This window comes from Somniosus microcephalus, chromosome 26 (assembly GCF_052327205.1).
Source record: "Somniosus microcephalus isolate GS21.2 chromosome 26, FLI_Smic_1.0, whole genome shotgun sequence".
NCBI classification, from domain to species: domain Eukaryota; kingdom Metazoa; phylum Chordata; class Chondrichthyes; order Squaliformes; family Somniosidae; genus Somniosus; species Somniosus microcephalus.
The window spans coordinates 41,774,828-41,798,761 of record NC_141012.1 but is presented as its reverse complement, the minus strand read 5'-3'; the positions used below and the strand labels follow the sequence as shown (position 1 = coordinate 41,798,761).

The 23,934-nt window shown below is 49.6% G+C and overlaps 1 protein-coding gene across 1 annotated transcript in view; it reads left to right on the top strand.

Moving 5' to 3' along the window:
- The window catches only part of LOC147100412 (arginyl-tRNA--protein transferase 1-like), a 105,985-nt gene that overhangs the window by 33,116 nt on the left and 48,935 nt on the right, over positions 1-23,934 (top strand). Inside the window, exon 2 of the mRNA XM_085968098.1 lies at positions 14,756-14,819. Within this exon, the coding sequence (XP_085824224.1) occupies positions 14,756-14,819 (64 nt within the window). The remainder of the gene's footprint in view (positions 1-14,755; positions 14,820-23,934) is intronic.

The window sequence follows — 23,934 nt, the reverse complement described above, 5'->3', positions numbered from 1 at the left end:
AAATAGGAGCAGGAGTAGGCCAATCGGCCCCTCGAGCCTGCTCCGCCATTCAATAAGATCATGGCTGATCTGATCCTAACCGCCAATCTACTATCACAGAATCATCTCCTGAATCTAACAGAATTAGACACACGAAATAGGAGCAGGATCAGGCTACACGGCCCCTGGGCCCGCTCCACTACCCACAGGGCCATGTCCGATCCGAACCTAGACTCGTCCAAATTCCTGCCCGCTCCCCGTAACCCTTAATTCCCTTTACTTCTAGGAAACTGTCTATTTCTGTTTTAAATTTATGTAATGATGTAGCTTCTACAGCTTTTTGGGGCAGCATATTCCATGGACCTACCACCCTCTGAGTGAAGTAGTTCCTCCTCATCTCAGTTTTGAAAGAGCAGCCCCTTATTCTAAGACTATGCCCCCTAGTTCTAGTTTCACCCATCATCGGGAACATCCTCCCCGCATCCACCCGATCCAACCCCTTCACAATCTTATATGTTTATAATAGAAACAGGGCGAGCAGTGACTGGTAAACGCAAGAGAGCTGCATCCGGAGGGGAATGTAAATGAGGGGAACTGTGCCAGGTGGGAATATAAATGTGGGGGGGAAAGCAATGCCAGTCCAAAAATCCGAACAGCACCGTAAAACTGCCTTTGAAGTAGTTCGGTCTATCACGGTTGCTTGGTGCTGTGGAGTCTGGCCCATTTATGCTGTGGACTGGATTTGAAGCCGCCATTGGCAACACAAGGGGAAAGGGTTTTGGATAGTGGTACAAAGAGCAAGGGAATAGTGACTGAAAGATTGTGCATCCCCCTCCCTCGGGGCACAAGACGGGCGGGAGCTGATTGTCACGCCCACCTGATTTTCCTTTCCATTGACTTTTCGCCCTTGACCTTCTGACCCGGGTAGAGTGCTTTAGAGCAGTGTTGTCCTTAAATGAGCCACTAGCCTCATCTAGCTAAGTGGGAATCTAGATGTGACTAATTGCATTTATGATTAGTAAAGAATGAGTAATAGACTCTTGTTGAGCATGTGATCTCAATACTCAAACTCGCACAGCGTACTGTAACCTTTTTGTACACAGAATCATAGAAGTTTACGGCACAGAAAGAGGCCATTCGGCCCATTGTGTCTGTGTCAGCCGAAAAAGAGCTCTCCAGCCTAATCCCACTTTCCAGCTCTTGGCCCGTAGTCTTGAGTGTTTTGGCACTTCAGGTGCATATCCAAGCACGAGGGTTGTGATGAGGGTTCCTGCCTCTCCCACCCTTTCAGGCAGTGAGTTCCAGACCCCCACCACCCTCTGGGCGAAAAAAATTCTCCTCAACTCCCCTCGAATCCTTCTACCAATTACTTTAAATCTATGCCCCCTGGTTATTGACCTCTCTGCTAAGGAAAATAGGTCCTTCCTATCCACTCTATCTAGGCCCCTCATAATTTTATACACCTCAATTAAATCTCCCCTCAGCCTCCTCTGTTCCAAAGAAAACAACTCCAGTCTATCCCTATCCAATCTTCCCTCATAACTAAAATTCTCCAGTCCTGGCAACATCCTCGTAAATCTCCTCTGTACCCTCTCTAGCGCAATCACATCCTTCCTGTAATGTGGTGACCAGAACTGTACGCAGTACTCAAGCTGTGGCCTAACTAGTGTTTTATACATACCTCCTTTCTGATGTCAAGGATCGCGAGCTTCGTCAACTCGTGGACACCAACGCCCCCCCAGAACCATTTTCCCCGTTACTTTCCTCCGATCCGATCCCTTCTTCCAGTCTCACCCCCTGCCGTGTTTTCACTATCCCCTCTGACCTTCCCCTCTCTGACCCCGAACGTTCAGTCCTGAACAAAGGCCTGAGCTTCATCCCCTTACGCCCCCACCTGAATGAATTTCGAGCTCGGCACGATGCTGAGCTCTTCTTCCGTCGCCTTCGTCTCCGTGCCCACTTCTTTGGCCAGGAGTCTTCCCCCCCGCACGGCTGATCCTTTCTCCCACTTTCTAAATTCTCGTTCTACTTGGATCCCTCCCTCTGGCCTTCTACCCTCTCTGGATCTTTTCATTGCTAACTGCCGACGTGACATCGGCCGTCTCCATTTCTCTGTTCCCCTCACTCACTCCAACCTAACTCCCTCTGAACTTGCAGCACTCCATTCTCTCCGATCCAACCCTAACATTATCATTAAACCTGCTGATAAGGGTGGTGCTGTTGTTGTTTGGCGAACCGACCTCTACCGTGCGGAAGCTGAACGCCAACTCTCCAACACCTCCTCCTACCTCCGCCTGGACCATGACCCCACTAGCAAACATCAAGCCATTGTTTCCAAGTGTGTCACTGACCTCATCTCCTCTGGAGATCTTCCCTCCATGGCCGCCAACCTCATAGTCCCCCAACCCCGCACAGCCCGCTTCTACCTCCTTCCCAAGATCCACAAACAGGACTGCCCTGGTAGACCCATCGTTTCAGCCTGTTCTTGCCCCACAGAACTTATCTCTTCCTATCTTGACTCTATTTTTTCTCCCCTTGTCCAGTCTCTTCCCACCTACATTCGCGACTCTTCCGACGCCCTCCGTCACTTTAACAGTTTCCAGTTTCCTGGCCCCAACCGTCTCCTTTTCACTATGGACGTCCAATCCCTCTACACCTCCATCCCCCACCAGGACGGCCTTCGGGCGCTCTGTTTCTTCCTTGAACAGAGGCCCAACCAGTCCCCATCCACCACCACCCTCCTCCGCCTGGCTGAACTTGTTCTCACATTGAACAACTTCTCCTTTGACTCCACTCACTTCCTCCAAATTAAAGGTGTTGCTATGGGAACCCGCATTGGCACTAGCTATGCCTGCCTGTTCATGGGACATGTGGAACATTCTTTGTTCCAGTCCTACTCAGGTCCCCTCCCTCACCTCTTTTTCCGGTACATCGATGACTGTATTGGTGCCGTTTCCTGCTCTCGCCCTGAACTGGATAAGTTCATTCACTTTACTTCCAATTTCCACCCTGCCCTCACCTTCGCATGGTCCATCTCTGACTCTTCTCTTCCCTTCCCTTCCTTGACTTCTCCATCTCCATTTCTGGCGATCGGCTTTCAACAAACATCCACTACAAGCCCACTGACTCCCACAGCTACCTGGACTACACTTCCTCCCACCCCGCTTCCTGTAAGGACTCTATTCCTTTCTCCCAGTTTCTCAGTCTCCGCCGCGTCTGTTCTGACGATGCCACCTTCCATACCAGTGCTTCTGACATGTCTTCCTTTTTCCTCAACCGAGGATTCCCCTCTACCGTGGTTGACACGGCCCTTGACCGTGTCCGTTCTATTTCCCGCACTTCTGCTCTCAGCCCTGCCCCTCCCTCCCAGAACCACGATAGGGTTCCCCTTGTCCTCACCTTTCACCCCACCAGCCTCCACATTCAACGGATCATCCTCCGCCATTTCTGCCACCTCCAACGTGATCCCACCACCAAACACATCTTCCCCTCACCTCCCCTTTCAGCATTCCGAAGGGACCGCTCCCTCCGCAACTCCCTGGTCCACTCCTCAATCACCCCCAACAGCCCTTCTCCTTCACCTGGCACCTTCCCGTGCAAGCGCGGGAGATGCAACACATGCCCTTTTACCTCCTCCCTTCCCACTGTCCAGGGCCCCAAACACCCCTTCCAGGTGAAACAGCGATTTACTTGTACTTCTTGCAATTTAATACACTGTATTCGCTGCTCACGATGCGGTCTCCTCTACATTGGGGAGACCAAACGCAGATTGGGCGACTGCTTTGTGGAACACCTCCATTCAGTCCGTACGGGTGACCCTGAGCTTCCGGTCGCCTGTCACTTTAATTCACCGCTTCACTCCCACTCTGACCTCTCTGTCCTCGGGCTATTGCATTGTTCCAATGAAGCTCAACGTAAGCTCGAGGAACAGCACCTCATCTTTCGATTGGGCACTTTGCAGCCTGCCGGACTCAACATTGAGTTTAACAATTTCAGATAATTATCCCTGCCCCCATTTTTCATGCAGTATGATTTTTGCCATTCCCATTTGCAACATTTTATCTTTCCTGCCTCTTACAAAAGCACAGGATGTTCTTTCTACTCCTTCCTCCCCTCCTAACCACCCCCCCCCCCCCCCCGTCTCTGCACCTGCTTAATATCTGTTACATCTCCAGCTTTTTCCAGTTCTGATGAAGGGTCCCAGACCTGAAACGTTAACTCTGTTTCTCTCTCCACGGATGCTGCCTGGCCTGCTGAGTATTTCCAGCATTTTCTGTTATTATTTCAAAGTATCCCGTGTGCCTTCTTAACCACCTTATTTGGCTGAACACTGAACTTCCTTTTCTGGCTCCCATGTTAGCTGACATTGTTAACGGTTCTCTCTCCTCAGGAACTGCCCCCTCTCCCTCAAACCTGCCATCATCACCCCTCTTGTCAAAAAACCAACTTTTGACCACTCCGTCCTTGCAAACTACTGTCCCATCTCCAATCTCCATTTCCTCTCGAGTCTTTGAATGTGTTGTCGCCTCCCAAATCTGTGCCCATCTTTCCTGCAATTCCATGTTCGAATCCCTCCAATCAGGTTTCCGCCCTTGCCACAGTACCGAAATAGCTCTCATCAAAGTTACAAATGACATCCTTTGTGACTGTGACAAAGGTAAACTATCCCTCCTCGTCCTTCTTGACCTGTCTGCAGCCTTTGACACGGTTGACCACTCCATCCTTCTCCAACGCCTCTCCACCATCGTCCAGCTGGGTGGGACTGCACTCACCTGGTTTCATTCTTATCTATCTAATCGTAGCCAGAGAATCACCTGCAACGGCTTCTCTTCCCACTCCCGCATCGTTACCTCTGGTGTCCCCCAAGGATCTATCCTTGGCCCCCTTGCTCACTCTTTCAGAATCATTCTGGAATGCAAAGACAAACCCCGGCTTCTATTCTCCACTGCTAACCGTCTTCTTAAACCCCTCTCCCCTGTCTCCTCCACCCTCGCCTCGACAACAAGTGTGAGGAGCTCAGGGACTTATTTGTCTCTAAGATTGAGACTATCCGTTCAGCTGCCTCTGCCACTTCCCTTCCTTCCCCTAGCCCACCGGGCCAAACTTGCTTTAAAGTTTCCCCCTGCCCTAGTCCTGAACTCGCATCTTTCTCCAGTTTCTGTCCGATCTCCCCTCGTCACCTCTCCGCGCTCATCCTGTCCATGAGACCCACTTCCAGCTTGCTCGAACCTATTCCCACCAAACTGCTGACCACCCAACTTCCTTTTCTGGCTCCCATGTTAGTTGACTTTGTTAATGGTTCTCCTTGGGTACTGTCCCTCTCTCCCTCAAATCTGCCGTCATCACCCCTCTCAAAAAAAAAACAACCCTTGACCCTTCCGTCCTTGCAAACTACTGCCCCATCGCCATCTCCCTTTCCTCTCAAGTCTTTGAATGTGTTGTCACCTCCCAAATCCATGCCCATCTTTCCCGTAATTCCATGTTTGAATCCCTCCAATCAGGTTTCCGCCCCTGCCACAGTACGGAAATGGCTCTCATCAAAGTTACAAATGACATCCTTTATGACTGTGACAAAGGTAAACTATCTCTCCTCGTCCTTCTTGACTTGTCTGCAGCCTTTGACAAGGTTGACCACTCCATCCTTCTCCAATGCCTATCCACCGTTGTCCAGCTGAGTGGGACTGCACTCGCCTGGTTCCATTCTTAGCTATCTAATCGTAGCCAGAGAATCTCCAGCAATGTCTTCTCTTCCCGCTCCCGCATCGTTGCCTCTGGTGTCCCCAAGGATCTATCCTTGGCCCCCTCCTATTTCTCATCTACATGCTGCTCTTGGTGACATCATCCAAAAACACAGCGTCAGTTTCCACATGTACGCTGACGACACCCAGCTCTACCTCACTACCTCTTCTCTCGACCCCTCCACGGTCTCTAAATTGTAAGACTGCTTATCCGACCCCCACAAACTCCGTTCCCTAGCCATTGACTCCATCCCTCTCTCTAACATCTATCTGAGGCTGAACCACACTGTTCGCAACCTTGGTGTCATATTTGAACCTGAAATGAGCTTCCGACCACATATCCACGGCATAAATAAGACCGCCTATTTCCACCTCCGTAACATCGCTCATCTCCGGCCCTTGCCTCAGCTCATCCGCTGCTGAAACCCTCATCCATGCCTTTGTTACCTCTAGCTTTGACTATTCCAACGCACCCTACATAAACTTGAGGTCATCCAAAACTTGGCTGCCCGTGTCCTAACTCGCACCAAGTCCCGTTCACACATCACCCCTGTGCTCAGTGACCTACATGGGCTCCCGGTTAAGCAACACCTCGATTTCAAAATTCTCATCCTTGTTTTCAAATCCCTCCATGGCCTCGCCCCTCCCTATCTCTGTAATCTCCTCCAGCCCCACAACCCCCCGAGATATCTGCGCTCCTCCGATTCTGCTCTCTTGAGCATTCCTGATTATAATCGCTCAACCTTTGGTGGCCGTACCTTCTGTTGCCTGGGCCCTAAGTTCTGGAATTCCCTGCGTAAACCTCTCCGCCTCGCTACCTCTTTCCTCCTTTTAAGACGCTCCTTAAAACCTACCTCTTTGACCAAGCTTTTGGTCACCTGCCCTAATATCTCCTTATGTGGCTCGGTGACAAATTTTGTTTGATAACGCTCCTGTGAAGCACCTTGGGACGTTTAACAACAACAACAATGACTTGTATTTATATAGCGCCTTTAACGTAGTAAAACGTCCCAAGGCGCTGCACAGGAGTATTTTAAGACAAAAAATTTGACACCGAGCCACATAAGGTTAAATTAGGGCAGGTGACCAAAAGCTTGGTCAAAGAGGTAGGTTTTAAGGAGCGTCTTAAAGGAGGAAAGAGAGGTAGCGTTAAAGGTGCTATATAAATGCAAGTTGTTGTTGTTCCAAAGCGCTTTACAGCCAATGAAGTACTTTGGAAGTGTAGTCACTGTTGTGCTGTAGAAAAAACCTAGAAGCTTCACTAAGATGTCTGATAAACACATGCCAGTATTACAAACTTTGAAAGATTGCGAAGTTTCATACTGACTGGCGATAGTTGTTTGTCCAGTAAATATACATAAGAACATAAGAAATAGGAGCAGGAGTAGGCCGTACGGCCCCTCGAGCCTGCTCCGCCATTCAATAAGATCACGGCTGATCATCGACCTCAACTCCTTTCCTGCCTGATCTCCATATCCCTTGATTTCCCCTAGAGTCCAAAAGTCTATCTACAGTAACTCGGCCTTGAATATACTCAAAGACTCAGCATTCACAGCCCTCTGAGGCAGAGAATTCCAAAGATTCACAACCCTCTGAGTGAAGAAATTCCTCCTCATCTCGATCTTAAATGGCCGACCCCTTATCCTGAAACTAAGCCCCTAGTTCTAGACACACCAGCCAGGGGAAACAACCTCTCAGCATCTACTCTGTTACATTTACGTTATTGTGTGTAAAGTGTTTTCTACTAAAATTAGTGTATTTGACTGTGGTGATCATTGCCGCAGGAAATGCAAATGCAACCATAACAACGCACTAACACAGCTAGACCGAGTGCTGTTCATATGTGTAGAATCCTGTGGGCATATGTGGGTGTAGATTATTAAAGGCTATTTTTATCTACTGGTACAGTTTTAGATGCTTTAGGTGCCATGAGGTAGGTCACCTATGCAGACAGAAAATACACTGGACGATGACTGTCCTTTAAAGACACTTTTAAGGTGGAACTATGTGATCTTTTACTTGCATTTGTGAGAGTGTGCAAGCAGTCGTCTGCAATTCTGCTGCTAGTGCCACTGGTCATTTACCCCTAGCTATGTCATGCAAAAGCCGTGTCCTGGTGAAGTTCCAGCAGTTTTGGCAACCTCCAATTATGGTTCCATCACTGGGGCAAGTTTTTTTTGAAAAATACTAAGGGGGAAAAATTCGGTTGATTAGTGGCTCCCGTTAGTGCCCTAAGAGGGCGCTAATGGAGCGCAAAGCAACTAGCGCCTGGGAGCGACAGTGTTTTCGCCGCTCGCAAAATTGACCAGACGTTTTGCGGCGGCGCTAAACACTACCGCCACGATCTCCTGCACCCGCAGGTTGTGACGTCAGTCGAGTGTGTAGCGCCACGGACCCGATATTGAGTGGCGCCCCCTGTCTTTCTGCCTGCCACTAGCAACAACAGGTAGAGGGGAACGCTTTGCAGCTGGGAAGGGACTGGGGGAACGCGATTTATAGGCGGCCGCTTCCTACCATTTTTAGTCGGCGACATTTTTGCACCACGCACTCAGAGAGAGGGACACTTCTGGAGAGTTTCAACGCTGTGTGAAGGAGTTTTGGGTACTGAGCAACACTTTGCAGGTTCATTTTGATTTAACCTTCCTTGCATCGATTTAGAAGAGACTGTGGGGGCTGCACTCTGAGCACTTTCTCTGGACCTCTCCATTGTTCTTTCCAGCAGAATTGATGTACAGGTCTCTCCAGGCCGCGATTCAAGGCTGCAATGAGCAGGGTGTGGCTGGAGAGCAAGATCGACCCTTCCCTTTAAGAACTGGTCGGTGACAGTGTGTCTGTGTTCCATCGCTAACTGACATCGCCTGAGCTTCACCAGCGCGCTGAGGTAGCGCCTCGCTCCTTGGCGTTAGCGCCTTAAGAGAGGTGTGTAGCGCCTGATTTAGTGTTCCAATCACCTCCAGGGGCGATAGAAGCCAAGTTTGCAGTCGGAGGTGATAATTACCAGCAGGTGCTAAACTTTGCGCCCAGCCGATAATTGCACCCCAAACGGGGCAATACCGAATTTCTCCCCCTAAGCGTTTTTGAAATCTGTGCAAATGATCACAGATCTAAGTCTGTAGAGTTTTGCTTTCATTTTCCTTCCTCATTTGTTGAAACATATTGGGATACAGATCCATGGGTGTTGACTTGTGTTGGGGTGCAGTTCCATGGGTGCTGACTTGTGTTGGGGTGCAGTTCCATGGGTGCTGACTTGTGTTGGGGTGCAGTTCCATGGGTGTTGACTTGTGTTGGGGTGCAGTTCCATGGGTGTTGACTTGTGTTGGGGTGCAGTTCCATGGGTGTTGATTTGTGTTGGGGTGCAGTTCCATGGGTGCTGACTTGTGTTGGGGTGCAGTTCCATGGGTGCTGACTTGTGTTGGGGTGCAGTTCCATGGGTGCTGACTTGTGTTGGGGTGCAGTTCCATGGGTGTTGACTTGTGTTGGGGTGCAGTTCCATGGGTGTTGATTTGTGTTGGGGTGCAGTTCCATGGGTGCTGACTTGTGTTGGGGTGCAGTTCCATGGGTGCTGACTTGTGTTGGGGTGCAGTTCCATGGGTGTTGACTTGTGTTGGGGTGCAGTTCCATGGGTGTTGATTTGTGTTGGGGTGCAGTTCCATGGGTGCTGACTTGTGCTGGGGTGCAGTTCCATGGGTGTTGACTTGTGTTGGGGTGCAGTTCCATGGGTGCTGACTTGTGTTGGGGTGCAGTTCCATGGGTGTTGACTTGTGTTGGGGTGCAGTTCCATGGGTGCTGACTTGTGTTGGGGTGCAGTTCCATGGGTGTTGACTTGTGTTGGGGTGCAGTTCCATGGGTGCTGACTTGTGTTGGGGTGCAGTTCCATGGGTGCTGACTTGTGTTGGGGTGCAGTTCTATGGGTGTTGACGCGTGTTGGGGTGCAGTTCTATGGGTGTTGACCCGTGTTGGGGTGCAGTTCTATGGGTGTTGACTCGTGTTGGGGTGCAGTTCTATGGGTGTTGACGCGTGTTGGGGTGCAGTTCTATGGGTGTTGACTCGTGTTGGGGTGCAGTTCTATGGGTGTTGACCCGTGTTGGGGTGCAGTTCTATGGGTGTTGACTCGTGTTGGGGTGCAGTTCTATGGGTGTTGACTTGTGTTGGGGTGCAGTTCTATGGGTGTTGACTCGTGTTGGGGTGCAGTTCTATGGGTGTTGACTCGTGTTGGGGTGCAGTTCTATGGGTGTTGACCCGTGTTGGGGTGCAGTTCTATGGGTGTTGACTTGTGTTGGGGTGCAGTTCTATGGGTGTTGACTCGTGTTGGGGTGCAGTTCTATGGGTGTTGACTTGTGTTGGGGTGCAGTTCTATGGGTGCTGACTCGTGTTGGGGTGCAGTTCTATGGGTGTTGACTCGTGTTGGGGTGCAGTTCTATGGGTGTTGACTTGTGTTGGGGTGCAGTTCCATGGGTGCTGACTCGTGTTGGGGTGCAGTTCTATGGGTGTTGACTTGTGTTGGGGTGCAGTTCCATGGGTGCTGACTTGTGTTGGGGTGCAGTTCCATGGGTGCTGACTTGTGTTGGGGTGCAGTTCTATGGGTGTTGACTCGTGTTGGGGTGCAGTTCCATGGGTGTTGACTTGTGTTGGGGTGCAGTTCCATGGGTGCTGACTTGTGTTGGGGTGCAGTTCCATGGGTGCTGACTTGTGTTGGGGTGCAGTTCCATGGGTGTTGACTTGTGTTGGGGTGCAGTTCCATGGGTGTTGACTTGTGTTGGGGTGCAGTTCCATGGGTGCTGACTTGTGTTGGGGTGCAGTTCTATGGGTGTTGACTCGTGTTGGGGTGCAGTTCTATGGGTGTTGACTCGTGTTGGGGTGCAGTTCCATGGGTGTTGACTTGTGTTGGGGTGCAGTTCCATGGGTGCTGACTTGTGTTGGGGTGCAGTTCCATGGGTGTTGACTCGTGTTGGGGTGCAGTTCTATGGGTGTTGACGCGTGTTGGGGTGCAGTTCTATGGGTGTTGACTTGTGTTGGGGTGCAGTTCCATGGGTGCTGACTTGTGTTGGGGTGCAGTTCCATGGGTGTTGACTTGTGTTGGGGTGCAGTTCCATGGGTGCTGACTTGTGTTGGGGTGCAGTTCCATGGGTGTTGACTTGTGTTGGGGTGCAGTTCCATGTGTGTAATAAGTGACCTCCCTATTCTTCCTACCAAAATGTAATACCTCACATTTATCTGTGTTGAACTTCATTTGCCATATTTATGCCCATTCTGCAAGTTTATTAATGTCCTCCTGTAATTTGTTGCAGTCCTCCTCAGTATTGACTATACCCCCCCCTCTTCCCCCCCCCGCCCCCAAACCAATTTGGTATCATCTGCAAATTTAGAAATTGTGTTTTTGATTCCAAATTCTAAATCATTAATATAAATTGTGAACAACAGTGGTCCCAGCACTGATCCTTGTGGAACACCACTACCCACCTTCTGCCACTGTGAATAGCTACCCTTTACTCCTACTCTCTGTTTTCTGTCTTGAAGCCAGCTAGCTAGCCATTCTGCTACTTGTCCCCTGACTCCGCATTCTCTGACCTTGTTCATCAATCTATTATGGGGTACCTTATCGAAGGCCTTTTGAAAATCTAGATAAATTACATCCACTGCATTACCATTGTCTACTCTCTCTGTTACCTCTTCAAAAAATTCAATGAGGTTGGTCAAGCAAGACTTTCCCTTTTGAAATCCATGCTGACTATTCATTACTATGATTTTGGTTTCTAGATGTTCTTTTTTCTCCTTTAGTAGGGATTCCATTATTTTTTTCTACCACCGATGTTAAGCTGACTGGTCTATAATTCCCTGGACATGTTCTATCCCCCTTCTTAAATATAGATACAGGAAACTTTGTGTTATCCGGAGGCGAACCGTCCGGCAAGCTCGAGCCACCGGCAAAAATCAGGAGCCGTTTTTTATTCTTTTCGTTTCTTTTCTTTGTTTTTTTTGAACAGTCAAGCTCTGCAACGTCTGTAGCTAAGCAACAGCTTCAGCTAGAGACGCTACAGAGATGCTTGCCGATTGTTTAGAGGCTGTTGCTAAGCAACAGGGTTTGTTGATTCATACGGAGATGAAAATCTCCGTATGTTTCAACATTAGCTCTGGAGTGTACGGCAGTTTTGAGGGAACGGCAGCAGCTCGGTCCCGTCGGTGCTGGATAGCACAAAGCTTCCTGTATTACGTTAGCTATCCGCCAGTCCTCTGGCACTACACCTTTTTCTAACAAATTATTAAATATGCGTAGTAATGCCTCTGCTATCTCTTCCCTAGATTCTTTTAAAATGCGTGGATGCAATCCATCCGGACCAGGGGTTTTATCCTCTTTGAGTCTGATTAGTTTATTTAATATATCCCCTCTTTTTTATTTTAAATGCACTTATCTCATTACTAATTTCACTATCCAATGTCATGTCTACCTGTTCTATCTCCCTGGTAAATACTGAAGCGAAATAATGATTTAATATTTCTGTCATCTCTCTATCGTTACTTGTGGTATTACCCTGTCTATCCCTTAATGGCCCTATTCCCATCCCAACCTTTTTTTTATTGATGTGCCTGTAAAATATTTTACTATTTTAGAACATAAGAACATAAGAAATAAGAGCAGGAGTAGGCCATACGGCCCCTCGAGCCTGCTCCGCCATTAAGTAAGATCATGGCTGATCATCGACCTCAACTCCATTTTTCTGCCAGATCTCCATATCCCTTGATTCCCCTAGAGTCCAAAAATCTATCTATCTCAGCCTTGGATATACTCAAAGAATCAACATCTCCAGCCCTTTGGGGTAGAGAAGTCCAAAGATTCACAACTCTGAGTGAAGAAATTCCTCCTCATCTCGCTCTTAAATGGTCTACCCCTTATTCTGAGACTGTGCCCCCTAGTTCTAGACACACCAGCCAGGGGAAACAACCTCTCCGCATCTACCCTGTCAATCCCCTTCAGAATCTTGCTTTATGTTCCTTGATAATTTAATTTCATAGTTCCTCTTTGCCTTCCTAATTGTTTATTTGACTTCTCAAAATCAGCTTTTCTCCAATCTATTACCCTGGTTTTTGTCATACTTATGTCCTTGTCAATTATCATCTTAAACTTATCAGATGTGACTAATCATTTTAAATTTGATTCCTGCACACTGCTGTCTCTCTCTGCTGGCATGTTTTCTCCATGTTGGAAAAGATACAGATCACTGTCAAAATGCACCTTCGCATCACACAGCACAGAAGGAGGCCATTTGGCCCATCATGTCTGTGCCGGCTCTTTGAAAGAGATATCCAATCAATTGCACTCCCCTACATAGCCCTACAAAATTTTCCTTTTCAAGTATATATCCAATTCTCTTTTGAAAGCTATTGATTGAGTCTGCTTCCACCGCCCCTTCAGGTACTGCCTTTCAGATCATAACAACTCGCTGAGTAAAAAAATCAAATCTCATTTCCCCTCTGGTTCTTTTTCCAATTATCTGAAATCTGTGTCCACTGGTTACCGACCCTCCCAGTGGAAGCAGTTTCTCCTTATTTGAACACCTTTGTTAAATCTCCCCTTAACCATCTCTGCTCTAAGGAGAACAATCCCAGCTTGTCCAGTCTCTCCACATAACTGAAGTCCCTCATCCCTGATATTCTAGTAAATCTCCTCCGCACCCTCTCCAGGGCCTTGACATCCTTCCTAAAAATGCGGTGCCCAGAATTGGACACAATACTCCAGCTGAGGCTTAAGTAGTGATTTATAAAGGTTTAGCATAACTTCCAAGGAAGGATTAATTGCCAAGTTCACATCAATGACTTGGTCACTCAATATTGTTTAACCGGCTGCAGGAGGCAAAGATCAATTCCTTGTGATTGTTTGTCACATCAGCAGGTTCTGGTGTCAAGGCTGTCACAACTTGGGTTTGTCCTTGGAATAGATAGAAGGCTTAAGGGCCCTGTTGATGGACAGCTCTGTAGCCAGAACGGTGCCTGTTCTAGAGATAAATGTGACGGCCTTCTCCCGGCTCCTCTTATCTCATCAGGATAAGGGCTGGAAACTCCCCGGTGGACGAACACCTCACCTATAAATACAAGTTGTTTTTGTATATGTTATTTTACAGACTCTGGTCCAGGAACAACGAAAGTTAGCAAAGCGCTACATTTTCTTATCTTTTCGTATCTGAGAAGGAGCAAATTAGAAGCTCTGTAATCAAGTAAATTCAGCTACTATCTACATTTTAATTTTAATAAACCTGATTTGTGGTTTAAAGCCTACATTCTATCACTATTCAAAGCATGAGGGTGCTTTGTGTCAATTCAGTGGAGAAGTGTTTCTGTTTGGCCCCTGGGAACACCATAGAACCAAATACTGTGCGTAAGCCTCACTGCAGTTTATAGAAAGCAAGCAAGAAAGACTTGCATTTATATAGTGCCTTTCACAACCTCAGGACATCCCAAAACGCTTTACAACCAATTAAGTGCCTTTGAAGTATAGTCACTGTTGTAATGTGCGAAATGCGGCAGCCAATTTGCGCACAGCAAGGTCCCACAAACAGTAATGAGATAATGACCAGATAATCAGTTTTAGTGATGTTGATTGGGGGATAAATATTGGCCCCAGGGCACTGGGGAGAACTCCCCTGCTCTTCTTTGAAATTGTACCATTGGAGCTTTTACGCCTACCTGAGAGAGCAGGTTATCGTCACATCCAAAAGTCAGCACCTCCGGCAATGCAGCGCTCCCTCAGTACTGCACTGGAGTGCCAGCCCGGATTATGGGCTCGGGCCTCTGGTGTGACTTGAACCCATGATTTCCTGATTCAGAGGCAAGAGTGCTACCCACTGAGCCACGGTATATGGAGCAAAGGCTCTCCTACAGCAATGGTCTTTGTTGCTGATCAAGTGAGGAATATCTGGTGAAGCCCTAATGATCTGAGTGCTGTACTTTGGAAGCAGTGCAGAGTGCTATGTCGTAAAAGCAATGCAGGCTACTCTGCAGCGAGAGCAGCGCCTTTTACTAAGTGTCCGTTCTTTGTTCTGCAGGTCTCATGGCTCACAAGTTGACAGTCCACGATTACCAGCTGCTGCTGAACAAAGGCTGGGTCAGGTGAGTGTTGGCGGCACTGAATAAAAACCCTGGGCATTTACAGTCACAGATCTGTAGAGAACCTGATGCCGAGTAAATGGCCATCTTTGTTAATTCAGCCTCCGTTTAGTTAAGGCTTGAGTGGAGAAGTCCTCAGTTTTCTTGAATGACTTCGGTGTTAATCCTGTCAAGTAGTCCCACAAGCTGCCTGGATGGCTCTGTGGGAAATGCACTGCCCCATGCGGTACTGAACCACATGGAAGTCCCAGATTTAATTCCCGTTCTATGCTGAGTTAGCAGGTCTTTGTTGTTAGGCAAGGGTATTAAGGGATATGGAACCAAGGCAGGTGATGCGCTATCAATTACTCATAAAAGACTGAGAGTTAGAAGAGTAACGAAAGGCTTTTATTAACAACAGAATGGAGGTCTGCCTCGAGTGGTCGACCGGTCCAGGATACCAAGGGCTGGGGAGCAGTCACCTTTATACTAGGACCTGTGGGAGGAGTCAGCCGAGGCATGTCCAGGCATGTACACAGTGGAATACAAACAGGACAAACAGGAATACAAACAGTGGTTTACCACATTCACCCCTTGTTTAAAATTGAGTCCGGCGGGGTGAAGTGTATTAAAAGTTAGTGTATTGGAGTCTCTCCGGAGGTCTTGTCTGCCGCTGTGATCGGCGTGGCGACGGCAGGGGTAGTGAAGCTTCCGGCGTCGAGTCCAGCGTAGGCTGTGGCACAGGCGTGTCGTCCTCGTAGATGTCGAGCGGGTCGCGGGGCCCAGGCCTGCCGTCTGCTGGGGCTGGATATCGGATCGTGGGGGGGGGTGGTAGTGGGTAGTGGGTTACTGTGGTCCCCGAGGGTGCAAGGTCTCTTATGGAGACTGTGTCCTCCCGCCCGTCCGGGTATGCGATGTAAGCATACTGGGGGTTGGCGTGGAGGAGGTCGACCCTCTCGACCAGGGGGTCCGTTTTATGGGTCCTCACGTGTCTTCTCAGTAGGACCGGCCCTGGGGACGTCAGCCATGGCGGTAGCGATGTCCCCGATGTGGACTTCCTTGGGAAGACAAACATTTTCTCATGAGGGGTGGCGTTAGTGGCAGTGCAGAGCAGTGACCAAATAGAGTGGAGCGCATCGGGGAGCACATCCTGCCAGCGGGAGGTCGGAAGGCCCCTAGACTTTAAGGCTAGCAGGGCGGCCTTCCAAACTGTCGCATTTTCTCTTTCCACCTGTCCGTTCCCCCGGGGGTTGTAACTGGTGGTCCTGCTTGTGGCAATACCCCTAGTTAGCAGGTACTGACGGAGTTCGTCGCTCATAAACGATGAGCCCCGGTCGCTATGGATATAGCTGGGGAAACCGAACAGGGTGAAGAGGTCGTTCAGACATTTAATGACCGTGGCACTGGTCATGTCCGGGCAGGGGATGGCGAACGGGAAACGGGAGTACTCATCAATAATATTGAGGAAGTACACATTGCGGTCGGAGGAGGGGAGAGGCCCTTTAAAATCAACGCTCAGGCGCTCGAAGGGGCGAGTGGCTTTTATCAGGTGGGCCCTGTCTGGTCTATAAAAGTGTGGTTTGCACTCAGCGCAGACTTGGCAGTTCCTGGTCATGGTCCTGACCTCCTCAATAGAGTAAGGCAGGTTGTGGGCCTTGATGAGGTGGAAGAACCTGGTGACCCCCGGGTGGCAGAGGTCATTGTGGAGGACCCGTAGTCTATCGATCTGCGCGCTGGCGCAGGTGCCACGCGATAGCGCATCCGGGGGTTCATTTAGCTTCCCGGGCCGGTACAAGATCTCGTAGTTGTAGGTGGAAAGTTCGATTCTCCACCTCAAGATCTTGTCATTTTTGATTTTGCCCCTCTGCTTGTTGTTAAACATAAAAGCAACTGAACGCTGGTCAGTGAGCAGGGTAAATCGTTTTCCGGCCAGGTAGTGCCTCCAATGACGCACAGCCTCCACAATTGCCTGGGCCTCCTTCTCAACAGCGGAGTGTCTGGTCTCCGGGCCTTGGAGGGTTCGTGAAAAGAAGGCCACGGGTCTCCCCGCCTGATTGAGGGTAGCGGCCAGGGCAAAGTCGGACGCGTCGCTTTCCACCTGGAAGGGGATGGATTCGTCCACTGCGTGCATGGTGGCTTTGGCAATGTCCTCCTTGATACGGTGGAAGGCTAAGCGGGCCTCTGCCGTCAAGGGAAAAGAGGTGGACTTGATCAGCGGACGGGCCTTGTCCGCATAGTAGGGGACCCACTGGGCGTAATAGGAGAAAAACCCTAGGCACCTCTTCAGGGCCTTGAGGCAGTGGGGCAGTGGGAGTTCCATAAGGGGACGCATCCGGTCGGGGTCGGGGCCGATGACTCCGTGTTCCACAACACAGCCAAGGATGGCGAGGCGGTTTGTGCGGAATATGCACTTCTCCTTGTTATATGTCAGGTTTAGGAGTTGGGCGGTGCGGAGGAATTTTTCGATGTTTGCGTCATGGTCCTGCAAGTCACGGCCGCAGATGGTCACATTGTCCAGATATGGGAAAGTGGCCTGCAACGCATTTTGATCTACCATCCGGTCCATCTCCCTTTGGAAGATGGAGACCCCATTGGTGACGCCAAAGGGAACCCTAAGGAAGTGATAGAGGTGGCCGTTTGCCTCAAAGGCAGTGTACTGGCGGTCCTCAGGGCGGATGGGGAGCTGGTGGTACGCTGATTTCAGGTCAATGGTCGAGAAGACGCGGTACTGCGCGATCTGGTTGACCATATCAGCTATACGGGGGAGTGGGTAGGCGTCCAGCAGGGTGTAGCGATTTATTGTCTGGCTGTAGTCGATGACCAGGCGCTGCTTCTCGCTGGTCTTAACGACCACAACCTGGGCTCGCCAGGGGCTGGTGCTGCCCTCAATAATCCCTTCTTTCAGGAGCCGCTCCACTTCGGTTTTAATGAAAACCCTGTCCCCGGCACTGTATCGCCTGCTCTTTGTGGCGATGGGCTTACAGTCGGGGGTGAGGTTAGCAAACAGTGGTGGGGGGGTGACTCTGAGTGTGGAGAGGTTGCACCTGGTGCGCGGCGGGCAATTTGGAAGCTGCTGGCTGCGGACTGTGAGTGGGGGTAGGGGTCCACCGTACGCCATCGTAACACTTTTAAGGTGGCACTGAAAATCTAACCCCAGCAGGACGGCAGCGCAGAGGTCAGGCAGGACCAGAAGTTTAAAATGATCGTACACGGTCCCGTCTACTACGAGTGTCACCACGCAGTAGCCGCCGATGTCCGCCGACTGGGACTCGGAGGCCATAGAAATCCGCTGTTGCGCAGGCAGGACTGGGAGAGAGCAACGCCGCACCGTGTCGGGGTGGATGAAGCTCTCCGTGCTCCCAGAGTCAAAAAGGCAGATTGTATCGTGACCATTTACCTTAATGTCCATTGTGGAACTGGCCAGTTGGTGCGGTCTCGCTTGGTCCAGTGTAACGGATGCCAGCGTAGGGGTCGGTGTGTCGCTGCGGGTATCAGATGAGGCGGTGTCGGGGGCCTGCTGCGTCCCGGCTGTCGTCCAAGATGGCGGCGTCCATGATCCCCATGTGGCTGGAGGCGTCCAAAATGGCTGCTGTACCGGTGATTCGCACACGGCCGGGGAGGTCCAAAATGGCGGCCCGCATGGCCCACACGCGGCGCTGCTGGGGTTCGGGGTGGCTTTGGCCCTGCAGACGCTAGCGTAGTGTCCCTTCTTCCCGCAGCCCGAGCAGATCGCGTTTTTCGCCGGGCAGCGCGCTCTGGGGTGTTTTGCCTGGCCACAGAAGTAGCATTTCTGGCCTTGGGGCACTGCTGTCTGGCCTTGGGACACTGCTGCGGTAGTTGGGCCGTTGTTGGGGTGTGGCTGGGGTGGCACGGCGCTATGAGGCGGTCCTACCGTGTCCCAGGCTGTCATTCCCCGCGGCGTCCACGGTGCAGAGGAGTAGGCATCCATGCCCTGGTAGGCTGCATCCAACGATAGTGCGAGTTCAGAGGCCTTGTTGAGGTCGAGGTTACTCTGCTCCAACAGTCGCTGTCGTGTGTAATTGGATCTGTGGCCCGCTACAAAAGCGTCCCGGATAAGTTCCTCTGTGTACACGGCGGCCTTTACATCCTTACAACCACAGGCCCGGCCAAGCACAGACAGTGCCTGAAGGTATTCCACGGTCGATTCCCCAGGTTGTTGTTTACGACTCCCCAGGAGGTGCCTGGCGTACACTTCGTTCACTGGGCGCGTGTACTGGTCCTTGAGGAGCTTGATAGCATCCGCGTACGAGGTCGCGTCTTGGATGACCGAGTACACTCGGTGGTTCACTTTGGAGGTCAGGACATCCAGTTTGTCCTCGTCCGATTTGATTGCTTCGGAGGCGGTCAGGAATTTTTCGAAACACTTAAGCCAGTGAGTAAACTTGGTGGATGAGTCCGCCTCCCGATGATCTAAGTCCAGGCATGCTGGTGTGAGGATCTTCTCCATTATAAAAATGTTGTTAATAAAATTGATGCGCTATCAATTACTCATAAAAGACTGAGAGTTAGAAGAGTAACTAAAGGCTTTTATTAACAACAGAATGGAGGTCTGCCTCGAGTGGTCGACCGGTCCAGGATACCAAGGGCTGGGGAGCAGTCACCTTTATACTAGGACCTGTGGGAGGAGTCAGCCGAGGCATGTCCAGGCATGTACACAGTGGAATACAAACAGGACAAACAGGAATACAAACAGTGGTTTACCACAGCAGGTAAATGGACAGATCAACCATGATCTCATTGAATGGCGAAACAGGCTCAAGGGGCTGAAAGGCCTCCTCCTGTTCCTGATTTCAGAGCCGGTTGCCCACTTGCCTGCCCTGTCGATCAGGAACAAAGTGGGCTGCAGGACCCCCATCAAGGGACAAACTTTGTGAGAGGGACGAAGGGCTGGATTTTGTCAGTGTGGGCGGGCGGGGGTGCGTCAGGTGGGATTCGTGTCAGGACCCCGACTCCTAAGTGAAGTTTTGAAAAAGTGGGATTTTCCCCTAATTGGCCAATTGATTTCCTGCGTGTGGGAACCACTGGCCCAATGAGTCTTTTCATACAGAAAATCGCCTCCGATGACATCATCAATGCTGTTGGATTTAAGGCCTGCAAGCAGCCTTGATTCTTCTGGAGACTGCAAAGGCTCTGCAATTTATATGAAGGAGTTGAATTGTGGAAAATGGCAACGATCAAGCAAAAGTGTGCTCCTCGGTTTGATGAGCCCTCCCTCCAAGCTCTGGTGCACGGAGCCAGCTGTAATAAGGAGGTGCTGTTCCCTTCCTCAGGGAGAAAAACCACCCCAGCAGACAAAAACTGTGTGGCTACAAGTGGCCAGGTTGTTAACTCCATTTCAATGAGCCGCAGAACCTGGCTGCAATGCAGGAAGAGGTTTCATGACCTTCTCCGCACCGGAAAAGTGAGTATGACTTTCCCATCACCCTCAATCTGATCCCCATCGCCTCTCCTCACCAGCACTCTGCTTTGCCAACCTCTTCCTCCACATCCTACTTGACACTTGCATCCCTGCACCCTTACCCATTCCCTCTTTCTCTATGGTCACATTCACTTAACTATTCTACCATGCAGTCCTCACACTTCCTATCACTGTGATGCCATGACAACAACTACTTACAACACACAGGGAGGGTCCTTTGTATCCTTCTAAGCGTCTATGCTATGCATTCACTACACTCACTCCTTCCATAGTCCATGGAGGAGCTTAGTCGCAAGGGTATTGAAAACATGGTCATTGTTCAGAATAGAATGACATCTCTTGAGGATCGATGGTCAGCTATTGAGCAAACAAAGCAGACCTTCATGCAAGTCCTCTGGAGTAGGACTTCCAGTGCAGAAATGGGTCCTCATGGACCCCCTGCAGTGCAGCAAGGTGCTGTCAAGCCACTTGCTACCTCTGAAGTGGGGCTGACCCATGAGAGGGATGTTGGTGGCAGACAACAAGGAAGTTGTTGTGAACCATGTCACAGCAAAGCCCTCGGTCAGAGCCCCACCAGAGTCCTCGCCCAAATGAGATGGGCGTCTCAGCCCCTGCACAGCCGTAGGAGCAGCAGACTGTTGGCAAGCCCGCACAGGTTCGCCACCCCAGAGGATGCCTGCCAAAGGTGTCGAGACAGGAGCAGCAAGAAAGTGAGCAAGGGGCCTCCACATCTGCTGAAGCCACAGAGGAAGCACCACATAGGAGCACGTGTAAGAGGAAGATAATGCACAAGTAGTCACAAGGGTTGTCACTTGGATGTAATGTTGTGTTTAATTTTGAGAAGCCATCAGTCGCTTATTGTCATAAAAAATTCCGATGACAAACTGTTGCAGTTGTGGCGTGTGTCATTTCGCTAATGGGACTTCCACATTGAGGGCTTAGGGCAACTTGCAATTGTCAGTATGGTGGGCAGAGTGAGAGTAATCTGCAGGTTCTTGTCCATTGTCGATGCTCTGGTAAGAAGGTGTGAGGCTAAACTGTTTGATTGTGCAGGCTAAGAAAATCTGGCCAACATGAGTGCGTCCCTTGCACCCCGGGCAGCAATATGGTGGCTCTCTGGCACCTTCTGGCCTGTGCATCTTCAGGTGGGTGACTAGCAGCTTGGCGCTCCTGTTGATGTTCCTGCTGCTGTTGCTCATGGTTCTGCTGCTGCCGTGGCTGGCCTTCATCCGAATCTGATGTCCAGGAGGAAAGGAATTAAATGGTCGCCATGCTTCTGGTATATGCCTCAGTTGAGGAAGCGCTTAGTCAAGGTGGGGAGAGGGGTTTCCAAGGAGGTCACACTGGAGATGGGTGTCAGGCTCCAAACTTCCACAACACTGAGTATGCCTGCTAAAAGTTCCCCCAGACCTGAAACAACAAAGTTCTGCCACATGCAAATGATCATCGGTGAAAACTCCTTTATAATGGTGGAGCTGCAACTGTTCGTAAGCAATCCACTAGTGAGGCCGCCAGGATTACCTGACGTGTTCCAGAGGAGGCGTGTAGGATGGGGGGAATGTGTTAAAATCGGAAAGGCCTCTCAAAATGGGATTATAGAGGCAATTAAGTGGTTGTTAAGGGCTTTAAGGGCCTATCCCACCTCTTGGAGGTGGGATGGAAAGCGGGTCAGAAAACACGAACTTGGGAAAATTGCTCGGAGGCGGGATAGAGGCGGGAATGGGCCCGCCCACCAGTTTTGCCGATTTTAACAACTCGCACGCCTCCAAACCCGCCTCCTCGGGGCTGGGAAAATTGAGCCTGAAGTCTCCCCTCAAAAATCACTCAGTCGCCGTAGGATCATTGAAATGCAGTGACCAACCACAGACTCCCGGACACTACAAATGGTTAACTTCAAATATTTTTAGAAGCCAAATGATTACAGTCAAAAAGTCTCAGTCAGTTAACTGGTGAACTGTGTGGGACAGAATCATAGGGTCTTCCTATGATTCCTGTACATTCAGTGGTGTAGGAATTCCACAACTCTGGGACCTTCGCAGAGTATAACAGTAGAATACACAGGGCCAGACTTTACATACACCGCTGTTTCCACGAGTAAGGGATAACTTTGTGAGACTTCAATCTCATTGTCCGCAGTGGCTCAGTGGGTAGCACTCTTGCCTCTGAGTCAGAAGGTTGTGGGTTCAAGTCCCACTCCAGAGACTTGAGCACAAAAATCTAGGCTGACACTCCAGTGCAGTGCTGAGGGAGTGCTGCACTGTCGAAGGTGCCGTCTTTGAGATGAGACATTATACCGAGGCCCCGTCAGCTCTCTCAAGTAGATGTAAAAGATCCCATGGCACTACTTCAAAGAAGAGCAGGGGAGTTATCCCCGGTGTCCTGGCCAATATTTATCCCTCAATCAACTTAAATCAACAAAAACAGATTATCTGCTCATTATCACATTGCTGTTTGTGGGATCTTGCTGTGTGGAAGTTGGCTGCCACGTTTCCCACATTACAACAGTGACTACACTTCAAAAGTACTTCATTGGCTGTAAAGTGCTTTGGGACGTCTGGTGGTTGTGTAAGGTGCTATATAAATTCAAGTCTTTCTTTCTACAGAGACTCAGTTGATAGGAACATGAGTTGGAGATAGGGCTATAACACTGGGTCTGACTGGTGGTCCCTCTAGTGAGAATCCAGGCCAGGGATGGCATCTCACAAAATGATCTCAGCCAAGCAGTTCAGATCACAGTTTCTGTCAGAATTTCTGCAGTATACTAAGCTTCACCTGAAGGGATTATTACTAGTCCTAGCCCCTTTCGGGCTACCCCAGATCAGGCTTATTTCTCAGACGTTCACTTTCAACTAAAGTTTGAGGTAGCTGAATCCTAAAGACGTTTAATTGGGTCTAAAGGTCCGGACTATCTCTCCCTAAAGGAAAGGAACAATCCGAGAATGTTACCGTCCTCCAGATAGCACTTTTAATAAGTTTAGCTAGACTGTAACGTTCTGGATATTATGAGGGTCTGGAAAACTCCCTCAGAATTCTGCAACTCCTCACCAAAGAGTGTACAGAGATTGAGTTCACGAGTTTTTGATACAGAAGTCTTATGTGAGACAATTCTAAAAATACATAGATTTATTAAAGAACCGACATGCAATTTACAGTTGGTGAATCAGTCAATCACAACATTGACCGTTCTAAAAAGAGAAAAAATGCTATCTTATTATTAACAGAGAATCTTACTTTTAAATCTTAACTTCGCTACAGTATTACAGTTCTTAAATTCTCTATACAGGATATCCATCAATATCAAATACCTTTGATCCCCCCAGGTACAAAGAGTGGTAGACTACAGAGCCGCCTCTGAAGCTGAGAATCGCTTTGCCCGATTAAAGCGAGTCTACTATCTCATTTGAGAGTTCAATATTTATACCCTTTTCCAGTGGTATTTCCTTTAAGGTTTTCTGCTGATGCAAGTTCATTATCTCTAGTCATTTTTCTGCCGACCTCTGCATCTCTTACTGCCACATCAGCTAGAATCTTGTCTCATCTCCAGGTGTTCTAAGTTTACCATATAAAAACGATGTGATGGCAGGTGTTCCTTACTTTGTCATCTTTACGAGGGCAGATGTTCCTTATCTTATGTGCTATCTTTACGAAGTTTAAATTAGAACACTTTATCCAGGGTGAACCATTGTTTTTTTTTCCCAA